The sequence below is a fragment of the Chionomys nivalis genome, chromosome 11, assembly GCF_950005125.1.
Source record: "Chionomys nivalis chromosome 11, mChiNiv1.1, whole genome shotgun sequence".
Taxonomy (NCBI): Eukaryota; Metazoa; Chordata; class Mammalia; order Rodentia; family Cricetidae; genus Chionomys; species Chionomys nivalis.
In genome coordinates this window covers 1,000,899-1,025,089 of record NC_080096.1, presented here as the reverse complement: position 1 = coordinate 1,025,089, position 24,191 = coordinate 1,000,899, and the positions used below count along the sequence as shown (strand labels likewise).

Here is a 24,191-nt window from a genome sequence, read left to right as displayed (position 1 = left end):
TATGACATCTGTCCCACACTCTGTGCCTGACCCTCCTGGGTGATGTGGAATGTCCTTCACAGGCCTGGCTTACCTGGGTAAGATGAGGCCAGAAGATAAAATTCATGAAACACAGGGTAGCCTTGAATTTTTGATGCTCCTGATTGCTGGGATTCTAGGGCTGTGCCAGCGATGGGCTCTACAATGGGCCCTACAAGCCCATTATAAATTGAAGACTTGCTGTGATTTCAGAGGGGTCTAAAATGTAGTCAAGAACCCAAAGATCTTGAGGCCAGTGACACAGGAGAGAGCTATGTCATGGAGAACTAGGTCTGGGGAACTTAAAACTGACCTTAACTCCAAACTGAGTAAGACAAGAGATGAAAAGAACAAAGGAGCTACCCGAGGTGGGCACCTATCACCCAGCTGGCCATCCCCACTATGAAGGTGAGGGGCAGCCCACAGCCAACCAAAGAGATAGAACTCTGACGTGCTGTGACAGGCAAGGACCCCAGGTGAAGTCTTTCTCCAATAAAGCCCCTGGGATGAGACGTCTCCCTTGGCGGCTCACTATGTGAGTCCCGCGGTGCGCAAAGCTTGGAGTTGGCCTGGCAGAAGGATTTAAATCAAGGAGGGCATAACTCCTGACTCCCTGCCTGTGCTGAACACTTAATCAAGTGTTTTATATTTACAAAATGATTAATTACAGTCCTTGTTCAAAGTCATTTTCTTCTGTTGCCTTTTGGCTCCAAGACTGAGCTTTACCAAGTCTGTCCTTGAAGGACTCAGGATGCCTGTAGCCTCTCTGTGCATACCTGGACACACCTGGACACACAAGACCCCAAATCCCTCTCTCCCAGACACATAGCCTCCGGAGGAAAAGGCAGTCACCCAGGACAGAAGGGACGAGTGCCAATGGCAGCAACATCACTGTGGATCCACTGAGGGCTCACATCTCTATTTTTTATTTTTATTTTTTTATTTTTTGTTTTTCCGATACACGTTTTCTCTATCTTTGGTTGTCCTGGAACTGGCTTTGTAGACCTTGAACTCACCTCTGCCTCCTGAGGGCTGGGATTAAAGGCGTGCACCACCTGGCCCTGAGAGCTCACATCTTGATAGAGAGAGAGAGCACAGGAATTGGGAATGGAGTTGAGTCTTTTGAAACCATAAAGCTTGTCCCCAATGACAATTCTAATCCTTCCCAAACAATCCCACCAAATGGGGACCAAGCATTCAAACAGGAGCTTATGGGGGGCCATTGTCATTCAAGCCACCACATCTAGCCAGAGATCCACTATCTCCTGGCCCTCTGTCACCATTCCAGAGCAAACTTGAGGGGGCTCCAGAGCCCAAGGCCGGGTCACCTGGGGCAGTAGAACAAGTAGAAGACTAACGTGACACAGGTGGGAATCCAACCAATTAGTAACTGCGAGAAGAGACAAGATTCTTACGGAGGAGGCTGAGCGTTATTTGTGTAGCTCCTCCCTCCCCCTCAAGAAGGACGATGAGAACCACCTTGTGCAACAACCTTCTCCTATGCAGTGAGGAGCATGGAGGGCCACCTCTTGGTGGAGAGACATCGTCAGCAAGGCTGAGCTGCACGAAAGCTGGACATTTTGAGATGGTAAGGGGGTCCTTCACCTCCAAGTCTTCCGTCCCAAGCCCCGAGATACCAGGTGAGAACGTACCAGACAAACCCAAGTGAAGGATGTCACACATCCAGTCAGCACCTTCCAGTCCTCACAAAACAGAAGCAAGGGCCACCTGAGGAACTGTCCCTGCCAAGAAAAGCCAGGAGACAACTGACTGCAATATGGGCTCTTGATCCTTCCCCTCCCAAATACTCCTATTAAAGATATGCATCATGATACTCAGTCTCCTGGGGTGCTGGGGGTTAAACTCAGAACACCTGCATGCTAACCAAGCTCAGAAGATGGACACAGTTTTAAAGAAGACAATCAGAGAACAGCAAAGATCTCTTGAAAGTTAAAAGGGTAAGAAGGGGCTAGGAGCGGTGACCAGCCCAGCACTGGGGAGACTGAGGCAGGTGGACTATTTAAAGTCTGAGGCCAGCCTGGCTCACACAGTAAGTACCAGGGCAGCCCGGGGCCTGTATCAAGATTCTACAAATACCTGAGGAGGGGTGGGGTAGCATTTAAGGAGCTAAGGGATAGTTTGGACAAGAAGACCTGGTGGTCTCTGGAAGAGAGAAACACAGATAGGAGACAGGGAAGACTTGAGGACCAATCTAGGAGGCCCAACCAGTGACCAGAGGGAACTCCTAAAGACAGCAGAAAGGAAGTCAGTCACGCAAGAAAACACAACTAGGAAGCGAAGCATCTCACATTCAAACAGCATGTGTGTCCTCCCACAAAGTTCCTAGTACAGGAGACCTAAAAGCCCTACATCAGGGGACGTTAACAGGAAACTTGAGAACACACAGACAAGTAAAAAGATACTAAGATCCTTAAGGAGAAACACACACACACATACATGAACACATGTGTGAGTGCACGCACACACACACCTACACCATACACACATGCACACACCCTCCAAAATGCCCGACTTTAGAAGCCAGAAGCTAACATGAGAGTCATCACAAACACATCTTATACCTACGAGCACTGATGCCAAAGGAAAAGCAGGCAGGCTGGATCAAGAGGGCCAGCAGGAGAGGGGGCGGCATTTCTGTGTTGGACACAGAAGGTCCTGAAACAGGCACGAGGGGAGTGGCAGTGTCCGAGAACTGGAGCACGGAAGGAAGGCTTCACGGCTGGGAAGACAGAATTCCTCAAAAACGCTGAAAGTGGTCTGACGAGATGCCTCAGTGGTCAAGACCTGAGTCTGAGTCCCACACCCCACGTCAAAAGTAGACAGAACTTGCTCTGTAGACCAGGCTGGCCTGGAACTCACGAAGATCTACCCACCTCTGCCTTCTGAGTGCTGGGGAAAGGTGGATGGGACATAATACACGAGAGGAGAATTTAAGAAAAGAAGGCGGAACAAGCAAACCAAAATGACCACCACTAAAATAAAGCCTAACCAGGCAACAATAAAACAATAAATAAAAATACAGGAAAGAACCCTTCTTTAGCACACATGTGCAAAGAAAGGAATGCTGCTAACCTCACGTGCTAACCCTGCCAGGGCAAGTGACTGGACAAAGTGCCAGTTCCTAGAGGCTGAGAAACTGAGGCAGACCCATCACCATAGTTGAGAGAGGACTTTATCTCCTTTTTCTCTTAGAAGCAGCATTGAGAAACCACAGTACTGGCCTGAAGTATTCTTCATTACAAGTAGCAAAAAATAAAATTGAACTACACAAAAAAATAGAAAGAACTGACTTCAAAAAGTTGCCTTCCACACCGGCCACGGCACACTCACCCCCACACCGAATCATATGCATTATCTTGCACACACACACACATAAATTTTAAAAATTTAAAAGCCGAGAAAAGCTAGGATGTAGCTCAGCTGGCAGAGATCCAGCTTGAACCCAACCTGGGAAGCATGAGACCCTGTCCAAACCAAACCAAACCAAACCTCTGGGAGACAAATCAAGAATGCTCCAAGGAAGACTAAAAGTTTCCTGGAAGTGGGAAAGTGACTGTATGGCTAAGAGCATGCAGGATTAAACGGTAAACAGGGGAGCGAGAGATGGTTCAACAGTTAGGAGTGCTTGCTTAATTCTTGCAGGCCTGTGTTTGGTTCCCAGCACCCACATGGTCTCTCACAACTGTCTTTATCTGTAATTTCAGGGGACTTGATGCCCTCTTCTGATATCCCTGGATGCTGCATCCATTCGGGGCACATGCAATCTTTAACAAAAAAACAAAAACCGCAACCATATTGGGGGAGGGGCAGAGACAGGTCCAAGGAGGGCAGCAAACGAGAACCAGCTCAGATTAAAAAGTCTATAAATAACCGCACAGATGTGTTAAGGAAAAACTTGGAAATAAAAGTCAAAAAGAAACTGCCATGGTGGAAATAATCCCAAGAAGAAATAAGAGTCAGGCTAGGTTGAGAGAAACGGGGCCCTGGCCCCTTCCATCCATAGCAGTAAAACAGAAAAGCTCAATATAAACATTTAGTTACAGCCAAGCACGCTGATATATACCTTCAAACCCAGCGCCCAGGAGACAGAAGTGAGTTTGAGGCCTGCCTGGTCTTCATACTGAGTAAGTAGATAGGCCAGGAATACACAGTGAGACCTTGTCTTTCAAAAACAAAACAAAACTAAAAACTGAGCAAAAATAATGCACAATGCTGAGTTTATAAACAAGCAAGCATTCGCCAGGACAGCTTTCTGACCAGGACGAGACACAGGCTCTGCCCACCATGAACCTATTTTATAGCAGAGCAGGTGAGGCAGTGGTCAGGGACCGTGACCAGGACAGCCAGAGGTAGGCACTGGCAGCCCGTATCCCACTCCGATCCTTCATTGCTTGCCAGCATACGGTGGCTCCATCTTGTTGGAAACCAGACTTTTCAGAACCTCCAGTAAAAGAGACGTTTAAAAAGGAGATGATTCAGTTGGTAAAGTCCTCATCATGAGAGCACAGGGATCCGAATCTGGATTCCTGGTTACCCAAGATTCTGGAACAAGTCTACTGCTGGGGAGGCAGAGGCAGGTAGGTCTCCAGAGTGCTGTGGCCAGCGGTCTAGATAAACTGATGAGTTCTAGGTTCAGTAAGAGAAGGTGAAAAGAGAAAACACCTGATGTTGGTTCTGGTCTCCACACACACACACACTCGCGCGTGCGCACACACTCATGCACACGCGTGCACACACTAGTACACATGTGTACACAAACACGCATTCACACACATACACGCACACATGCGCGCACGCACACTCACACACATGCACGCGTGCATACATGCATACACACATACACACAAGATCAGACACATTCAAACCCCCCACACCATAAAAACAAAACAATAAAGAAACAAACATGAAACAGAGGCAGCCTCCTGACACTGTGTGCAACGGAAACGCTCTGCTGTCACACTGGAGACCGTCTCTCCCTGTCACACACCTGTCTCTCTGTTCAAACGGGCACCTGGTTCCCCGTGGCCACCTTGAGAGGGGTGGAATCTGGCAGGTTCTGCAGAGGCCTCAGAGACAGAAGCAGGAAGGCAGCTTGCCATAACGAGGTGCCCTACTCCACATATTTAGGGTAGTCCTAAAAATAAAACACGGTGTCCAAACATACTGGGGCAGGGGGATGCCAGGTTGTTGAAGAAGTGACAGACTGAGACAGCTCACTTTGGACAAGGCTTTTCTGACCCTTCTAAAAGCAACACACCCGAGCCTGCTCCCTGCATGACCCCTTAGCTGAGAGCTGCACTCCTCGAGGTTCTCGACTTTGCTAGGAGTGAATTTGTGGGAACGACGGCCCGAGTACCATTTCTCCCACCAGGAAGGGAGGACACAGCACAAGCAAAGGCCCTGTGGCATGAGACAGCAAGAGGCCGTAAGTGAACAAGACGATGCCAGAACCATCAATGCCTTGGAGCACCACAGAACAAGTTCAAAAATGAAATAGTCTTGGTTCTTCAGATACTGCCCCATGAAACAGCCTACTCAGAGGTGTTCCCCTCACCCAAGATGGTCCCTGCTCAGTAACATCCTCACAACAGATCCAGGTCAGCAAAGGGAACAACAACCACTCTATATTAGGACAGTTTGGAGCCCAAACCCCTGGACAGTCTCCTTGTGGTCAGACCTTGGCTCATTTGCAGTGCCCAGAACACTCCACAGACGTATCAGAGATTAGACAACACGATGTGGGAAAACTTGCAAGAACATTCACTGGCCCCACGGCCAACTCCAATGGTTCCTACACCCCAGCCGGAGGCATGAAGCTACTGGGGCACCTACCTGCAGCTCTTGGAATGAAACGACAGGAGCTCCGGGGACCCCATGGACACTCTGACCTGCATGACAGGAATGACAGGCAGGCCAGCAAGTGCTGCAGGGTAGCATAGTCTGAGGCTCAGGGACGAGGTCTAGGAGGCAGGAACGGAGCTCACAGCTAAGTTCTTACATAACTGCCGGTGCCTCTGAACTTTACAGAGACGGGGAAAGGGGTCCGCTGGAAGCCGATGATGCTCAGACAAGAAGGTGGTCTCCATGCAGACTTGGTCAGGACACAAACACCGGTAACAACATAGCCACGACCCACTCTGTGTTCCGCCAGCATCCATAGGGGATGGCTTGCCAGGGAGGGGGCCCGTTGGTTCCTGGGAGCTGTCCCTGACCGTGTTTCTGTGAAACTACCAAGGAGCACTGGGCCAAAACCTACCACAGAGATGACCTCAAGCCCCAGTGCCAGTCTGGAAGCCCTGGCTACCTGTCCACTTGCTGAGGGTTCAAGTTGGCTACGCACCGCAAGCAAGCTGTCTGGCAAACAGAAAGAGGCCACAACACCCATGCATCCCAGAGAACTATGACACAGCTCGTTTCTCCTCCCTAGCAAGCAAGCAAGCACCCCTGTTGCCGTTCTTGTCTCAAACCCATCCACAGGCCACATTTGATAATTCTAGGACCCAAAACAAACAAGCCACCCTTGAGACCCATTCTGGTTGCATGGAACAGCCCATGCCTGGGGGAAGGGCAGTCTATACACCCCCCCATGGAGGGGGGGGGGATGTCTCTCTGCACACTCCAAACGAGGGAGCGAGGGAGTGATACCTTTGGACAACCTGGTTCTCCAGGCCCCAAAGCCCCTGCCAGCTTGGTAGGGGAAGCTGGTAGTTGTTTTTGTTTTAAAAAAAACAAAAAAACAAAAAACAAAAAAGCAAAAACCCTTGCAAAATGGTCGTCAGAAAAGCATCCCCATTCCCATGCATGCCCCTCACCCTCAATCCCCGAACAGTCCTCAGACCCATCTCAATCTACCTCCAACCATCTCAGGGCAGAAAACGGGGCGCCAAGGCCGCACTGCCTACCGACATCCGAGAACCCGGGTGCACGTCAGTCCCTTTCTAGTCACCCAGACTCCAGCGCGAGGCTGCTGCCCATGCACAGCCACCACTCAGAAAGGCAGGGCAGGCTCGCCCCTGTAAGCCGACCAGCCAGAGATGTGCTTGTTTATGGAAACAGGTGCTGGTTGTTTGAGTGCCAGGCGGGAGACCAGACCTCACCATTGTGGTCCCACTAATCCAGCCGCTAGCAGCAATGCAGGGAGAGGAGGAAGCAGCGGAGATGCATGTTCCCTCCGACCACGACACAGATTCCTGGCTGCAAAATCCCAGTCACAGCAACACACTGCCCAGTTGCCGGAGGCTCCCCAGGGCTAGGCTAAGTGAGGGGAGAGGCTTCCCGGGGACCTCGAAGGGCTCTGCAGCAGCTCTGCCCACCCCAGGCCTCCAGCACGTACACTCGTGCACCATCTCCTTCCCTCGCATTCCCGTCAGCTGCACAGGCAGCTTGGCATGCTTCACTATATGGCTTATTTTTCTGAAAACCTGTCACCAGGGAAGACAACAGCCTCTCGGCGTGCTTCCCCCGACATCACCGCCGCTGCGAGATGCTGCGGCAGCATCCATGCCCTGGTCAACTCGGTGCTGGAACATCTGTGCAACACGCAGGCTGTGGCAGAGCCAAGATGAGACCTGAAGCATTGACTTGAGCTCTGCGGCCCCGACCACCGCATCCGTGAGGCCTGCAACGCCACCACCTTGGGCCTGGTGGAAAACCCACAGGAGAGCCGTGTGTTACTTACCGGCTTTCTCGGCAGCCTCCCCAGCACAGGATTCTTTATGCTCTACCGAAGGTGGGCGTGCAAGGAGGCATCTTCCGTCCCTTTAAGGAGCCGATGCTGCGACCCTGGCCTCCTGGACCGACAATAGGCGGGGTGGGTCTCCAGATCGACAAAAGGCAGGGTGGGCTACTGCCGGAGGAGCAGACATCTAATACAAGGTTGGCTGTCCTGCTCCCTGCCTCTCACATCTCTGCCTCCTCATGTCTCCAGGCCCGGGTGGTACCCGGCTCCCCTGGGAAGCTACAGCCGGCAGCTGAGGCACAAACTAAAACACGGCATGGATACGGAGGAGCTGACGTCACACGAAAACAAGCGTCTCTGTGCTGAGCCTGCCGGACAGGAGGAGAGCCAGCCAGAGCCCAGCCAAGGAGGGCTTGTACTTAGCAGTCTTTAAAAATGCCACATCTGGGGAAATACCCCAGGTGGCTAGGGTCCTCCCGATCAGTACCAGGCTGGGATTCTGGGTGCAGCAACTCCAGGCATAACAATGGCCTATGATATGCAATCAGATGGACTCCACACACAAGCCCAAGGGTCCCAAGCACTGAAGGGCTCTCCAGTGCCCAGTATGAGAGGACTACGGCCCCATTCAATGCAGGCCAACTCCTAGGTCAAACGGCCTTTGCATATTGTAGGTGCAACCATTACATGGACCCCACCACATGGAGGGTAACAGTGACTGTTACCCTCCACGTAGGAACGGGAAAGAGTTTTCTCAGGGATCTGAGCGAATCTCGCTGGCCTGGTACCACCCTCACGGAGGCCAAGGTAAGGGGGTGATCCATCATACAGTGTAACGATGTGGGACCTAACACACGGTGCTGTGCCTTGCCGGGCTACAGCCAACCTGGTGCCCCAGACAGACTGGGAGTCAGTGATGGACCGCTTGACCCTATGCCTTCCCACGAGGACCCCCTCCTCGGGGCTGGCCCACCCCAACCTGCTGGCTATGCCACGTCTGCAGCACAAAGGCATCGGCTCACAGGTCTGTGTTTGTTTGCCTGAGCTCTGGGTTCAGATCCAGCTCCTCAGTCAGACCCTGGAGAGAGGGAAGCCACGCCTCCAGGGACAAAGCTTCCCTCTTTTGGCAGCTGACCAGCTGTGCACAGGCTCTTCAGAAAAGGGGAAACTTATAAACACGGTACTCAAGGCCCCTCTTCTACAAACAAGGCAAGGCAGAGCACGGCACCTGGTGCTCCAGCCAAGCAGGGTACGAATGACTCTTGAGGCAGTTGTGGTGGTGGCAGACCTGCAATTCTACCACTTGAGAGGCTAAGGCAGGAGGAGGATTGCAAATAGAGAGCCGGCCTGGGGTTGTGGGTGTCGTTCAGTGGGACAACGCTTGCCTATTCTGTATGAAGCTGTGGGCTAAATTCCCAGCCCTTAAAAATGCAAACAAACAAAAAACAAAACAAAACCCCCAAAACCTTATATTTTTAATTGGTTAAATAAGATAATAATATTTTAAAAATCATGACCATATCTGAAATAGACTTTGGTGTCTGTGAAAGTTTTATTGGGACACTCACTGAGGTACAGTACAATGAGAGGAGCTGTTGGTTAAGACAGAGGCTGCACAGACCACAGAGCCCACTTAGTTCCTGGCCCTGTGCTAGAAACCTGGCAAGCCCTTGACTAAGATTATAAAATCATACAATAACTGAACCATGACATCCATGAGGGACCTCAACAAGAAAAAAAAATGTGCCTAACATAAAAATTAGCACCACATCAAACACTGTCTGGCCAATCTCTCTCCTCCAGTCCAGCCCAAAATATCCAGCTTTGCAAAAAAACTAGAAAATGCAGGCTGCATGGCTTGGTGGCTAATTTTGTTAGGAGCCTATTTTAAGAGCAAAAGTAGCTTTCCCAATTTGTCGCAAATAATTTGAGACAAGTCTGAATGAAAGGAGATTTTTAACGAAACAATAGGCCTACCTATAAATACTCGCCAGTCGTGCGGGATTGGAGGAGATTCTGCATGTTTGCTCAGGGCAATAGTCTACCAAGATCTACCTTGGTTTACCTGCCAGCTCCCACCCTGAGCCTGGCTCACTTCCTCCCAATCTCCAGGACAAGGGAAGGACCAGGCAAAGGTTTAATTGGGTCGGGAACTCATGTTTGCACCTGATCACCCCTGGTAGGTACAGCGGACTATCAGAGAATTGGCCTCCCTGAACGTATTCCAGTGAAGCCTTTGTTTTTATGGCTCTTTGTTTTTTTTTTTGTTTGTTTGTTTGTTTTTTAGTTTTTTCGAGACAGGGTTTCTCTGTGGTTTTTTGGAGCCTGTCCTGGAACTAGCTCTTATAGACCAGGCTGGTCTCGAATGTTTTGTTTTTCTGAGACAGGGTTTCGACTAGTCAAGGCCAGCCTCAAACTCATTAGAGGACACTTGGGAGCTTACCTCCCAAATGCGGGGAACATAGGCACGTACCCTTCTAAAGGTCATGAGTTTCACAGGCCTCGCTTAGAGGGGGGAAACTGAGGCACTACACACTTCCCCTACCTGCACAGTCACACTGCGTGTATGGTAGCCAATAAGGTGGTAGCCACATGAATGTCACACAAATTCATTTTCTTGTCCTCTCTCCAATACTAGGGATGGAACCAAAGCCTTCTGAAGACCAGGCCGCTGCCCTCCTACTGAGCCCCCCCCCAATCTGGTCCCAGCACCTTCGGGTTACACACAGCACGCCCCAAGAGCTCCAGGCTGTTCCCTGAACAGGTTCCCACTTCGGCTTCCTTTGGCGACCACACCCCTGTCAAGGTGTCATCTGCCCAAGCCTGCTGTTGGCCCACAGTTATGATGACCTCTGGGAAGCACGTGCTGTTCAGGGAGGGGGGAGAGCAGCTGCATGAATCTGATATCCACTTCAGAACCCCAGGGACCCAACCCCAAGAGGTGCCCCACTGTCACCCCAGTCACACACAGCCTCCAGCACAACAGTGTAAGTTCACCCACAAAGTGGGACAGGAAAAGAAGTCAGAGCAGCCCACCAACCTACAGGAGCAGAGGGCAGATGGACCTCAATGTAGCCAACACCTGAGGGTGTCTGAACACTGACATGCTCACTGTGACGTGCCCACACCCTTTCCCTAAAACTTGCTGGTAAGACCTAATTTGTAGATGTGGTTAAATCAGAAGCCCAAGATGGGTGTCTTTATCATTGTCCCAGTGGGCCCTGAATCTCATGATCAGCCATGGTTCCACTGGTGCACCAGACACATGCGCGCACACACACACACACACACACACACACAATTAGGGCTCAAACTATAAAGCTGTAGAAGAAAATTCAAGCAAAGGTATCACTCCAGGGCACAGGCAACAGAGGAGAAAATAGGTCAACTCCAAGAAAACTTTAAAACACTGAATGTCAAAAGGAACTTTCAACCAAAAAAAAAAAAAAAAAAAAAGGCAACACACAGAAAGAGAAAGTATTTGGAAATCAACATTGACCAGAGATGAAAATCCAGAGTATACAAACAGATCCTCACACTCACCAACAAAAACAGCACAGTTCAAATGCAAGCAAAGGATGCTGCCGTCCCAGCTACTCCAGAAGCTGGGGCAGGAGCACTGCTTGAATCCAAGAATTCAAAGGCAACCTGGATCACTGAGATCGCCATGTCAGGGGGAAAAAAAAAAGAAAAGGAAAGGAAAAAAGAAAAAGATTGGAGATAAAAATTTAATAACGTGTTTCTGCCAGAAATTTAAAAATTAAAAACAAACAAAAGGGACGGATTGCTGACATGCTACAACACAGAAGAACCTCAAGATGCTACTGATAGAAAGAGGGGCATAAGCCCACGGAGCACATGAATCTCTTTATACGAAATGTCCAGAGCAGATAAACCTAGAAACAGGAAGCAGCTCAGGGGCCCAAGCTAGAGCCAACAAGTGGCTGCTGGAGGGGTGGGGTGCATTCTGGAATGGGCTTGGGTGGCAGCCGAGCAATGGGAACTCTAAATGCTGCTAGGCAGTTTGCTTCCTCGTGGTAACTGTTAATTACGCACTTTACAATTCAGAGAGTTAGTTTAGAAGTCAGCTAGAGCCTGACCAGTCCCAAGGGTGCAGGGGTTGGAGAGGAGACCTGCTGAGAACGGACATTGTGAATGTATTGCTTACTTGGTAACTGTTCTTAATGTATATGGTTTTATTATATTAGAACTCAAACCTTTTCTCTTTATTTAGACAAAACGGGGAAATGTTGTGGAATATCCCTTTACACTGTGAAGACGTGTCCAGCCTCACAGACTGCTCCAGCCAGGACCAGAGGTCCCTTGTGCTGCCCCGTTGCACAGAGACTGGACAACAAATGTCATGGCTGGTGTTCTCAGTTTTCCCATGGCCCCCCAAAGATGTCATCACCCCCAGACAACAGAAAGCAGTCTAGAGAATATGATGCCCACATCCCCAAGAGATGGGATAGATGGCTTTTGGTCATTTGATGGGTTATGAATGTTTGTCATTGTTTGGGAGCGGTGGTTACAAGTTGTTAGTGGTCATGGCCAGGAGAAAAGCTAAACAAAGGAGATTAGATTCAGGGATCTCTTTCTAAAGGGAAAAAGGGGGAACAGTACAGGAATGATGGGATAATTGATTGTTGAATAAGCACTAGTTTCAAATACTTTGCATTTATATGGATTTATGAATATTTTTTAAATATTTATTTATTTGTTATGTATGCAATATTTTGTCTGCGTATATCCCTGCAGGCCAGAGAGGGCACCAGACCCCATTACAGATGGTTGTGAGCCACCATGTGGTTGCTGGGAATTGAACTCAGGACCTTTGGTAGAGCAGGCAATGCTCTTAACCTCTGAGGCATCTCTCCAGCCCCTGGATTTATGAATATTGATACAAATTTAAGGTTATAGTTATACTTGTATATATGTGTCTACTCTTATTTAAAGTATTATACCTATGCAGTTCATTTAAGATTATAATGTAAAGTTTGAGACCTTGAAAGCTATTTAGGATAATAAAAAAAAAGACAGGTTAATAGTTATCTATAACATCAAACTTATAGCTATGTTAGGTATGTTTTCAAGGTTATACAGAAACATATTTTAAATAACAGGAGATCTTCAAAAACTTCAAAGACCTACAGAATATGGCATTTAAATATTTTAATAACACAAGGCTTTCATGACAGTGAGACACGTCTGCTCCTGGCAGCACCAATTCACTTCAAAAAATGATGATGGACATCAAAGAACCTCCATACAAAGTTTGCTTTCACTGTGGCAAAAGTTAGCTATTTGGGCAAGAAAATCCCGTTGCCTTGACCGCCGACAGTTTGCTGTCCAAACTGGACAAGCAGGACACAAAGGCAAGCACCTGCCAGACTTTGCCAGGACAAGTAGGACAGTCCTTCAAAAACTCCTGCTTCACAGAAAAAGCTGTCAGACATTCTAGGCCTGTAGACTGCAGATGGATGTCCCAATGCTGCAGCGGAATCTTGGGTGACTGTCCAGGAAGCCAGGTGACTCTCATTTCTATAGTTTTAGAAGTTGCTTTCTCTACACTTCCTGTTTACTCAAGTAATATTTTATCCTTCTCGGGTCTCTGGTGGGGATCAAAGACTAGACAGTTACAGTTTTCCTTGTTACCAAATTCAGGAAAGAAACTGACAAAAGAGGTGTAAAGTTTATAAGATTGAGAAACAGAAAAGCTTAAGTAGTTTATCTAAAAGGATGTTTAAAAGATTTTTTAGGATGGTAATACAATTTGTGACAAGAAATGGCTTAGGTATAAAACTGTGGACGAAGATAAGATAGACAGTGGAGTATTTTCTCTAAATTTGGCAAATGTAAATGAAATGGACATTGTAACTGTAATTCTTACTGATAACTGCTCTTATTGTATATAGTTTTACTGTGTTAGAAATGTTGTGGAATATTCCTTCATACTGTGAAGATGTGTCACTGTGATTGGTTTAATGAAAAGCTGACAGCCAATAGCTAGGCAGGAAGTTTAGGCGGGACTTCTGGACAGAGAGAGCTCTGACAAGGAGAAAGGTGGAGTTGCCAGCCGGATGCAGAGGAAGCAGAACATGCAAGAGGAGAGGCGAAAGCCAAGAGACACGTGACAGCATGAAGATGAACAGAAAACTTAAGTTATAAGAGCTGGGTGGAAACAAGCCTAAGCAAAGGATGAGTTTTCATAATTATTAAGTCTCTTATGTCATGATTTGGGGACTGGCGGTCCCTAAAAGCCTGTTCCACGGCAACCAGGTCCTGCAAGTTTTCAAACTGGTATCCACCGCTGGCTGTGATCTACCCATGTGTCTGTCCATCCATCTCACACTGAAGCACAAGGAGATTCACCCTTGTCATTTACATCCCACCAGCATGCCTGGCAGGGGTGGCGCACACCTTTAATCCCAGCACTCGGAAGGCAGAGGCAGGCAGATCTCTGTGAGTTTGAGGCCAGCCTGGCCTACAGAGTGAGTTCCAGGAGAGGCTCCAAAGCTACACAGGGAAACCCTGTCTCAAAAAACAAACATCCCACCATGCGGACCCTCCTCATTGATCCTCAGCAAAACTATAAACACAAATGTTCTTGCGGGTAGCGAAGTCACACGGTTTTGGCATGTCAAAGACGGGTACAAATATCAGGTGGAAAGGGTTACACGCTGGGGAAAACAGAACATCAGCACACAGAGTGGGAGACCCTGTGTCAGGATCCTATTGTTTCACACAGTCCAGACCACAAGGAGACGAAGGCCTTTCTATACCCCAGTGCACCAGTCAGCCAGGGAAGGGACAGTCCTAAGTGCGAGAGGAAGACCCTGGCTTGTCAATCGTCCATCCATCTCCTGTGGTACTCAGCAAAGGTTCCATGGAATGTTCTCACAAAACTGAGTGTCTATCTGAGACTGAGCCACCCCAGCAAGCATCTCAAGGACCTACTCGTGTGACCAGTCAGCCCTTCTTAAGGCTCAGCCGCATTTTCTGCATGCCCACAGGACAAAACGGACCCACCTCGTCACACTCAGCTTCCACTTCAAGAGAGACCCCAAGCTCTTAGACATCCAATGGCAGAACTGTATGGTAACAGGCCACCTACTTGAGAGACCATCCCTACAGCACCTACACGCAAACAGGAAACCGGCAGGCTTGCACCCTGGAACAGAGCTGACACAGAGCTGACACAGAAAGAAGCACAAACCCTTTAGCCCCTGTGGTTACAGGGGCCGCCTGGATGTAAGGCAGAACACATGAACATAATCTTATTACCATGGCCAAAAATCCACCCAGGTGACAGCCAGGCACTACCCGAAATGTCCCTGCTGACCCGCAGTGTGAAGGTCAAGGAGGGGGTGGACAGGATGACCTCATCTTCCCTCCTTGGCTGCTTCAGCTTGTTCTTTTTTAAGATGGCGTTTGTTGAGCTATGCATTTTTTCCTGATCCTTTTTTTTTTTAAATTTTAGAACTTTGTTATCATTGTGTGAGCATACATATGCATGTATGATGTACCTGAGTGCAGGTATATGTGTGCCACAGTGTGACGTGTATGTGCGTATGATGTGAGTACCATGTTCGCTGTGTGTTTGGAGGCAGACGACAACTCAGTAGGGCTGACTGTCTCCATGGGCTGCAGGGATTGTACTCAGGTCATCAGGCGAGAACTGAACCATCTTGCCAGCCCACGCTTTATGTTACTGTTTTACATACTCATACACACGCTGCCCAGATGCCTGTCCCTCCATGGGACGTGGGCACCCCAGAGGGAGGGTCCTGGAGCATTAGGGAGTATTCCACAAGGACAAGGAAACAACATGCTGGCCACCTGCCCTAAGGACTCTGCACGGGCTACCTGGGACTTGGGCTGGAAAGTCCCGTGTCATGGGTTCCACACCACCCAGTCTGTCAAAGGCCTCTTTAGGCAACACCCCATACACACACACACATACGCCTGACCGATAATCTCACCTGCTGTCCTACCCTGTGGCCCTGGGCCAGTTCCCCATCCCACCGGAGGCAAAACACATGAGCTGAGCACCTGCCTCACTAATCGCACTGGGTTGTGCAACCTCAGGTACTTCTTCATCGGCCACGGAAGCCAAGAGTTGTCACCTCCAGGAGCCTTGTCACCCCTTAGCACCCAAGCACAGCCTCCAGGGCACAATCAGAGGCAAGGGCCAAGCTCCTCTTGGATCCCGCCACTCCTGGGACCTGCTTCCCTCATCTTCAACCAACAGACCAGAGGAGGAAAAAAAAAAAATCAACAGATCAACACAAGACAGGAAGGCCAGGCCTGGAGTGGTCTGCATGGAGCAGATACATAGGAGCAGTGTCCGGGCGTCCTGGCCTGGGCATTTTCCTCATGGGACAAACCAGGGCGCTTTGTGGACCTTCTACTGTGCTACCTGACAACCAGGCCGACCACACCTCTTTCCCTCACCTCCCCAACTGCCGACAAAGTACCAGTCAGCTGCATCATATCCATGGAAACCGGGGGGCCCAACCAAAGTGAAAAGAGCTCTCGAGGTTACGGTCCCATTCACGCTGAGGTTGGATTTCTCATCTTGGTGAACGACTTGGGGTCCCCCAGCTTCACACAAGGCACCCACCCACCGCCCTGATACAATGAACCAGATACCTGTAGCACATGTCGCGTGTTAGAAATTTAAAAATGTAGCACTCAGGCTGGAGGGATGGCTCAGGGGTTAAGAGCACTGGCTGCTCTTGCAGAGAATCTGGGTTTGATTCCCAGCGCCCACATGGGGGCTGATAACTATGATTCCACTTTCAGGGGATCCGACGCCCTCTCCTGGCCTCTGCAGGTACCAGGTGCTCACGTGGCTCACAGACATACAAGCCGGCAGAACATCATATCACATAAAGTAAAACAAAGTAAAATTGAAAGGAAATTGAACACTCACTGTCTTCCCCAGGACAAGGCATGCCTGGCTGTTCCGGGATGCTTGGGAAAACTGGACAGAAAGAAAGAAAAGAACAAGGTTAGTAACAGTGGACCGTTAACACCGTCTCTCAGGCAAAGTCCTGCCCATGAGATCACTCTTGGAAGACCTTCCTCAGCAGAACCTCAAAAGCCCACGTGGTCAAACCCCACTCGTAAGTTCCAGGAGAAAAAATGCTTTTGGAGAGCAGAGCTATCAAAGGAAAACCAGCAGTTCTCATGAAAGCACAGCGATTATCTTGAAAACTGACCTTTAAAAGCCGCGCTAAGAACTGAACCTGGAGTCTTGAGAACGCTAGGTAGGCTCTCTTCCACTGAGTCTGCGTCCGTGGCTCTGCCCTTTCTACTTTTTATTTTGAAGCCAAGTCTCGCTAAGCTGTCCACGCTGGCATTCATGAACTCTACAGCATGAGTTTGTCTTGAACGTTCTCAGTCTGTCTACGAGCCTGTGCCAAGAGGTCCAGCAGAACGTAAGTGTGTGTGTCAGATGATGGCTCAGGGTGTAAGGTGCCTACCATCAAGCCTGAGGAACTGAGCTCCGATCCAGGGGACCTACGTCATGAGGAATCAACTCATGGAAGCTGTCCCCTGATCTCGACACATGGATTGTGGCACCCATGTATGCACACGATAGATAAATACATGAAACGATATATTTCTAATTAATTAATTTATTTTTATGTGTACGTGCGTGTCTCTGATTCAGTGTGGGTGTACCACGTGCACGTGGGAGCCTGCCTAAGTCAGAAGAGGCACTGGTTAACCACCATGTGTGTGCTGGGAACAGAACCCAGGTCCTCTGCAAGAACAAGTGTTCCTAACCACTAAGCTATCTCTTCAATCCCATAAATTTACTTTTAAAAATACATAAGTGCTAAGGGATGCTTATGTATGCTACAAATATACACTGTTCTCATTGGTGAATAATAAAAGCTGTTTGATCAATAGCCAGGCAGGACAGTGTTAGGTGGAACAATCAAACTAAGGAATGGGATGAGGAGGGGCAAAGTAGAGAGAGACGTGAGCAGCGCCCAAGGAACAACATGCCAGCAGACGGGTAAAAGCCATGGCCACATGGCAACAGATTAATAGAAATGGGCTGATTTAGATGTAAGAGCTAGTTAGTAATACGCCTGAACTATAGGCCAAACGGTTTATAATTAATATGTTTCTGTTGCCACCTCCGTTCACACATAAGAACATCATCATGTTTTCTACTGGGAGGCTCCAATTGCCTTCCCAATCATCAGGCAGTCAGACGAAGATCCCCATAGCTGAGGAGAGCCCCTCAGGCTTTGTTCCGGTTAGTTTTGTATACTTGACACAAGCCAGGGTTATCTGGGAACTTTGACTGAGACAAAGCCTCCATCAGATTGGCCTTAGGCAAGTCTGTGTGCCGTCTTCTTGACTGGTGTGGGAGGACCTCGTCCACTGTAGGCAGTACTGCTCCTGGGTAGGTAAGTCTGCTTCAGCTCCTGCCTCCAGGTTCCTGCCCTGGCTTCTCTCAAAGATGGACTGTGATCAGGATGTGTAAGCTAAATGAACCCTTTCCTCCCACGTGGCTTTGGTTATGGTGTTTGCCACAGCAGTGGGAGGCAAACCATGACAAGTCATTTATCTGGACAGACGAAGGGTCTGACCTCCAGCTCACCCACCATGGATGATGAGCACTTCATCCCGGCCCTGACACACCAGGCGGAAGGCCTCCTCCAGCTCCATCTGCGAGGACACGGTACAAGGGTCGCCTAGGGGGAGGAGGCAAGAGGCACCAATGAGGCGACCGAGGTATGAAGGCAAAAAGGTCTGAGCTACTCAGCACTTCAGACAGAGGTCTAGGTGGGCAAAGTCTCACTGCTCATGGTCAGCACAGAGCAAGCGTGAGAGACTCCACAACAGCCGTCCCCCTCGTGGGACCTCAGCTTCCCATGTAAGAACCTAGCAGCCCCCAGAAGGAAGTCATGTTCACTCACAGCCTTGGGAGCTCTAAGAGCCTGGTAGGCAGCAAGCAAGAGCTAGAACTTCCTCCCAGGTGGCCTGGGTGAAGGAAAAGGTCCTTGCCTTCTAGGCTTGATGGATAGAGATGCGTACAACCAGCCCATGTACCAGCAGTTCTGCTGAAATGAGGGAGGCCATGTGTTCTGCCTGCCCCACGGTGCTTCCAACTGGCAGCTGTAGTCAGTTGTGCAAAAGGAGTCTCCCCTGATCTCCCCCCGCCGCCCCGTCTCATCCCAGGTTTCTATGAGTCTGAATGTGGGAAGGAAAGAGGAGGAAGGAAGAAATAGAGACAAGGATAAAGGGACTCAGAGAAAGCAAGAGAGGTGGAGAAGGGGCAGAAAGGAGGGAGAGAAGAAAGAGGAGAAAGGGAAGAAGAGAGAGAGGAGAAGGGAAAAAAGGAAGTAAGAGACGGGAAAGAAGGGGAGGAGAGAGAAATCAGGAGGTGGGAAACAGATCCATTGCTGTTCTAAGGAAATGAAGAGCCAGGCCTTCCTCAAGCAGCTGCCAGAACACCCCAGGATAAGGCAAGTCAGAAAAGGAGCTGTGTAAGCTGGGGGCCAGGAGGGGCACAAAGCTTCCCCTGCAGCTGAGCTGAGTCCCCCACGAAGCAGGAACACCCCCTTTCTGCCTTGCTTTTAGTGCTGCCCCGACTGCCTCAGGTCCTATCTACCCTGTTTGCAGCCACCCTATTCAGGAACTGTTGGCTCTAGCGAGTTCAGCAGTACTTGGGGGAGGCTGCCTAGCCAAAGCCCCGGTGTTCAGGCTGACCATCCCGAGACGGGGGCTACCTTCGCTGTCCACCCACTTGAGGGTGAGCGGGTGCTGCTGGTGCAGGCCGCACATGTCTCGCACTTCCTCACAGAGGTCCTTGAACGTTGTCATGGCATCCACGCTGGTGATCAGGATGTCCCTGGGACAAAGAGGACAGAGGTATCTGTCACCAGAGCTCATCTGAAGTCGACCAAACGCTGCTTTTGGTTGAACAAGTTACCGACTAGAAAAATAAAAATCTTCCCCAAAGACAGTATGACAGCCCTGCCCCCAACACGAAACAGAACCAATGACCAGTTTTTAAAACGACCCACATGGGCTGGAGAGATGGCTCAGCTGACTGCTCTTCCGGACGACCTGGGTTCAATTCCCAGCACCCACATGGCAGCTCACAGCTGTCTGTAACTCTAAGATGTGACACCTTCACACAGACATACATAGCAAAATACTAATGCAAATAAAATAACATCTTAAACAAACAAAACCAGCCACCATGAGTGGATGGACGAAGTTTAAGTGACCAATGGCGCCTCCTAGTGGAGGCCTGGGGGCCAAGCAACCGCACCTATGGGGCACAAAACGAAACCCCAGGTCCATTCGCTTCATTTAGATAAAACACCATAGTCAAGCCTTTCCCCAAAGCCTTGACGATGACAACCAGGGTGTGTTGTCCAGAAAAAAGGGAGAGGAGGATAATTAATTAGTTAATTAAAGCAGCTCTTGGACGTCTTGGCAGGACCCGACCCACCTCTGTCCCGGCGTAGCTGTGAAAATTCTAAAAGGAATGCTTTTTGGCAACCTCAAATCTCAGAATGCCCTTGCCTTAAAAGATAAATCTTCTCATTCCCAAATGGGATTCAGATCTCTGTAGCAGGAGATGGCTCAGAGACATGCCCTGGAGGAGGAAAATGAGAAGGGGGAGGAGGTGGCTCCCCTATATTCCTTATAAGGAAGGGCAGCGGCAACAGGTTTCTATGGGAACTAAGCAGGAACCACACCCTCACTGGAGTCGCAGTAAAAAGCAAAACATGCCTCACATCCGCGAAGAAAGAACGGCTCTGAAACAGAAATGCCAGCCAGGGTTGCTGTTGATCCCTGGCTTCCCCGCTGGGTTATCTAAACTGGGTCACACAACTGTCTATAAACAAAGTCTTTGTCCACTGATGACAAGGATCCAGCACCTACCCAGCCCCCCACATGCCATCCAGGGCCTTCAGAGACCTGCCCCCAGATATCCCCCCCTTTTCTACCAAGACCAGTCAGCCAGCCCCTTCACAGGCCCCACATAGGAACTGACCCTGCTCCTACCCTCCACAGCCTGTAGAAACTGAGGCATGGAGAGCCTCCAACATCCAAGCCCCCATCCCCAGGCGCCTGTCACCTGGGGTCACCCTGACACAGTGCCCACACTGCCCATGGCACTGGCCAGCCTTGGAAATGGGAACTCTGGAAATCAGGTCTGCAATCCCTCTCTTGGATCTCTTCCTGAACCCAGCTGGATGGCATCCTCCACCCACACCCTTTAGTGCCCAGAGGACAGGCGTGGACTGCTCCTGTGAGACCCCAATGCTTCGGAGGTGCCACACGAGGCTGAACTGTATCACCCTGGACACATCTCGCCTGAGTCAGAAGGGTGAGCCTTCCTCACGACACAGCTCTAAGCCAGAGTGTCTCCCAGAAGTTAGGGCCAGCCTGGAAAGACCACCCATCCCTGACTCTGCCTCTTGCATCTTCCAGGGCCACAGCAGGTCCTCCAACATGGAAGTTCTGAGGCGAGAGCCTCAGAAGAGAAGACATCACCGCTGTCTGTGATGTCTGAAGCTTCAGAAAAGCAGGCACCTCGGCTCTGAATGTCAGACTCACCTGTAATCCCCCTGAGAACACGGTGTTGCCTGACACCCCTGGAATATAGGTGACCACGGGTGGCAGCACTCTGATGTCAAGCCTCAAACGGACAAGGGACAACAGGAAGACAGATGGCCGTCACGTTACACTACTCTAAGGACAGGACTGTACCTCTGACTCTCAGCTGTGGCTCCAATACCTCCCTCAGGGCGGTGTCTAACCTCACGCCCCCAGAACACTGTCTTTCGAGACAGAAGGCCCCCTCAACCCACAACCTTCACAGCGGAGACAGGGAGACAGTATCTGCATTTCTTACATCACTGTCCGGGGCGGGGGGGGGGGGGCTCAAGCTCTAGAGAGGGACCCAGATGGCAGATTTCAGGGTAAGTGGGGAGGAAGGCTGGGAAGGAGCCCGGTCTAAGGGGAGATGGGGGGGGGGGGACAGAGCGAGCAGAAAGGGAAGAGGGCAGGAAGGGGCGGAGAAAGGGAGAGAGGGGAGGTAGGGAAAGGAAGAGGAAAGGGGGGGCTCCACTTTTGTCAGCTGAGGAAACCGGAGTCAACAGGTTGAATTACAGAGCCAGTAACCAAAGTGCTCCCCAGGGGCAAAAGGGAGGGAGGAGTGGGCAAGACAGACAAGTCCAGGACAGGGGGCACTGTCCAAGGTGAGCCGTGATCCCCAAGGTGCCGGCTGAAGCTGCCCTAAGGGAAGGGTGGATCCCCCATCCCACCCAGGGGCCCTTGGCTTTAGTAAGGGCCAATCCCGAGCATGCTCAGCTTGGGGGTTCCAGGCAGGAGACAAGGTCTCTCTGCATCAACATTCACTACGGAATCACGGGGTACTCCAGGCCTGAGGCATGCCCCCCCAGAAACCCTTCTTCTTCCTGGCAAGTCCAGGATCACCAGAAGTTGGCCATATTTCCGTAACAACCTGTGGGGCCAGGCAGTTCCTGAGGCTGGAAAGCCAACCTCTCCCTTCTCGTCTCTGTGGCTGGGACCAGCCACTAGTAAAACTCCCAGGAATGCCGAGAGCCCAGTTCAGCCACAGGGCCAGCATTCCACTCCACTCCCTTCCTCCTTTCCAAGAGCGGTGACCCTTGACCCTTGACCTGGGAGTACCCAGGTCAGTTCCAGAAGGCAGGGCACCGTTGGAAGCGCCAAAGCGTTAGGGCCTCCACCGCCTTCAGTCTACACAATCGAGGCAACAAGACCATGGGATTTCCAGACGAGCCTGAGTGGACCAGCCACCAGACCACCGACGCCATCACTCCGCTTCCCATCACTCAATGCTCCCGGGCAGCTATACTGGCCACGGTCAAGTGCCCGATGCCCCCATTTCCCCTGAAAGCAAGGTGGAATCCAGGACTCAGGGCTGAGTCCAGCCCCGCAAAACCACCTCCAAGGAAGAGACAGAAGGGTTCATCATGCCTGTCCTTAAAGGAGGGCAGGGCTGTATTCTTTCTGGACATCTCCAAAAAGTTCTCCTGTCCCGCAAACAAAAGCCGCAAAAAGTGCCCTTATGTTCCTACAACCCAAGGCATTCTTGCGGGTGCCTTCACCTGGCTCAAAGGTTTCCCTAACACTTAAACCGAGACCAATTTAAACAGCCTTGGTTTGTTGTTGTTTGTTTGTTTTAACGTGCCAGAAGTTTCCACAATCTGGTGAAAACTTTTAGACGTACAAATCTATCCTTAACACCCCAGACCAACTGCGTGCCACCAGGGCCAGGAGCGCAACAACACCGGCCCGCTGCGCGCGTCCCGGAGAGACCCAGAGACCCGGAGCGCGCCCGGCCCTCGAGGCTTCCCTCCGGCCACCTCCAAGGGCGCCGCCGCAGATCCAGCCGCCGCCTCCCCGCCCTGCCTCCCGCGCGCGCGGCGCCTCCGACGGCCCCGAAGCTGCACCGCCGCGCGCCCCGCCTTGCCCACCGTCGGGCGCCGCACGCACGCTCACCCGCCGTAGTGCGCCTTCAGACGGACGCGGCCGCCGCTCCCGTCCATCTTGGGGTCCGTCCTGCTGGGCATGGCGCGCTTCGCCGGCCGCCGTCAGCGCCGCGTCCCGGGCGCTCGGGCCATGGCTAGCGGCCCCCCACGCAGGGCCGGGTTGCCAGGCGGGGCGGACGGCGGAACGCGGAAGGGAGCGCGCAGCGCGGGACCGACGGCACCGGCCGCGCCAACTCCGCGGAACTTGGGCGGCGCGCGGGGCGGGGGGCGCGCTGGGCAGGGGCGGAACCTGGCTGTCCCGACGGCCAATCCACGGGGGCAGGCGGCACCTGTGGCCAATGGGAGCTCCTCAGGGCCACCACCTGAGCCAATCCTCGGGGGGCCGCACGGCCGCGGCCCAATGATGAGCGCGCAGGACGGACTACCTGTCGGGCGGAGCGCGGCCACCTGCGGCCAATGGGAGCGCGCGCGGTGTTGCTTTGCCCGGCAACGGGCGGCGACCAGTGTAGCCCGGGGACCGTCGGGCCCCCGGGCTCAGCGCTTCTGAGTCTCCCGGGGCTGTGGTGCCGAAGGGCCGTGCAAACTTGTTAGAGGTGCAACTTGTCCGGCGCTCTCAGGCCCTCGGCGTGCGAACTCCGCGGGGTCCCCGAGACTGCGAGCTGCTGAGCGCCTGGTCGCGATGCGAGCTGGTCTGACTCTCCGGTTCTAGCCCGCGACTGCAGCGGCATCCCGCGTCCCGGCCAGCGGAAGGCTGTCAGCACTCGCTGCCTCTGCTCTAGCTCGCTTCTCTGCAGACAGATCTGGACAATCGTAAGGCATTCGTACTCCTCCGCGCTTTACATTCCACACGTGAGCCTGGTTCTCCTTGGTGCCAGGCACTGGGGTGACCCTGAAGGGCGGGGGGGTGGGGGGGACACAACCTGCCGCCGCCCTGATCTTGGATCCTGTGT

General features: G+C 51.3%; 1 protein-coding gene across 3 annotated transcripts in view; it reads right to left on the bottom strand.

Moving 5' to 3' along the window:
- Prkcz (protein kinase C zeta) overlaps positions 1 to 23,472 on the bottom strand; it is a 102,043-nt gene extending 78,571 nt beyond the window's left edge. Inside the window, exons 1-4 of one of the 3 annotated variants that reach the window (XM_057783731.1) lie at positions 23,252 to 23,472; positions 19,474 to 19,595; positions 18,346 to 18,435; positions 16,653 to 16,703 (exon numbers count right to left, since the gene is read on the bottom strand). In XM_057783731.1, the coding sequence (XP_057639714.1) occupies positions 16,653 to 16,703; positions 18,346 to 18,435; positions 19,474 to 19,595; positions 23,252 to 23,322 (334 nt within the window). In that variant the 5' untranslated portion in view covers positions 23,323 to 23,472. The other 2 variants (XM_057783733.1, XM_057783732.1) reach the window with 2 other exon arrangements.
- Positions 23,473 to 24,191: the final 719 nt, after the last annotated feature.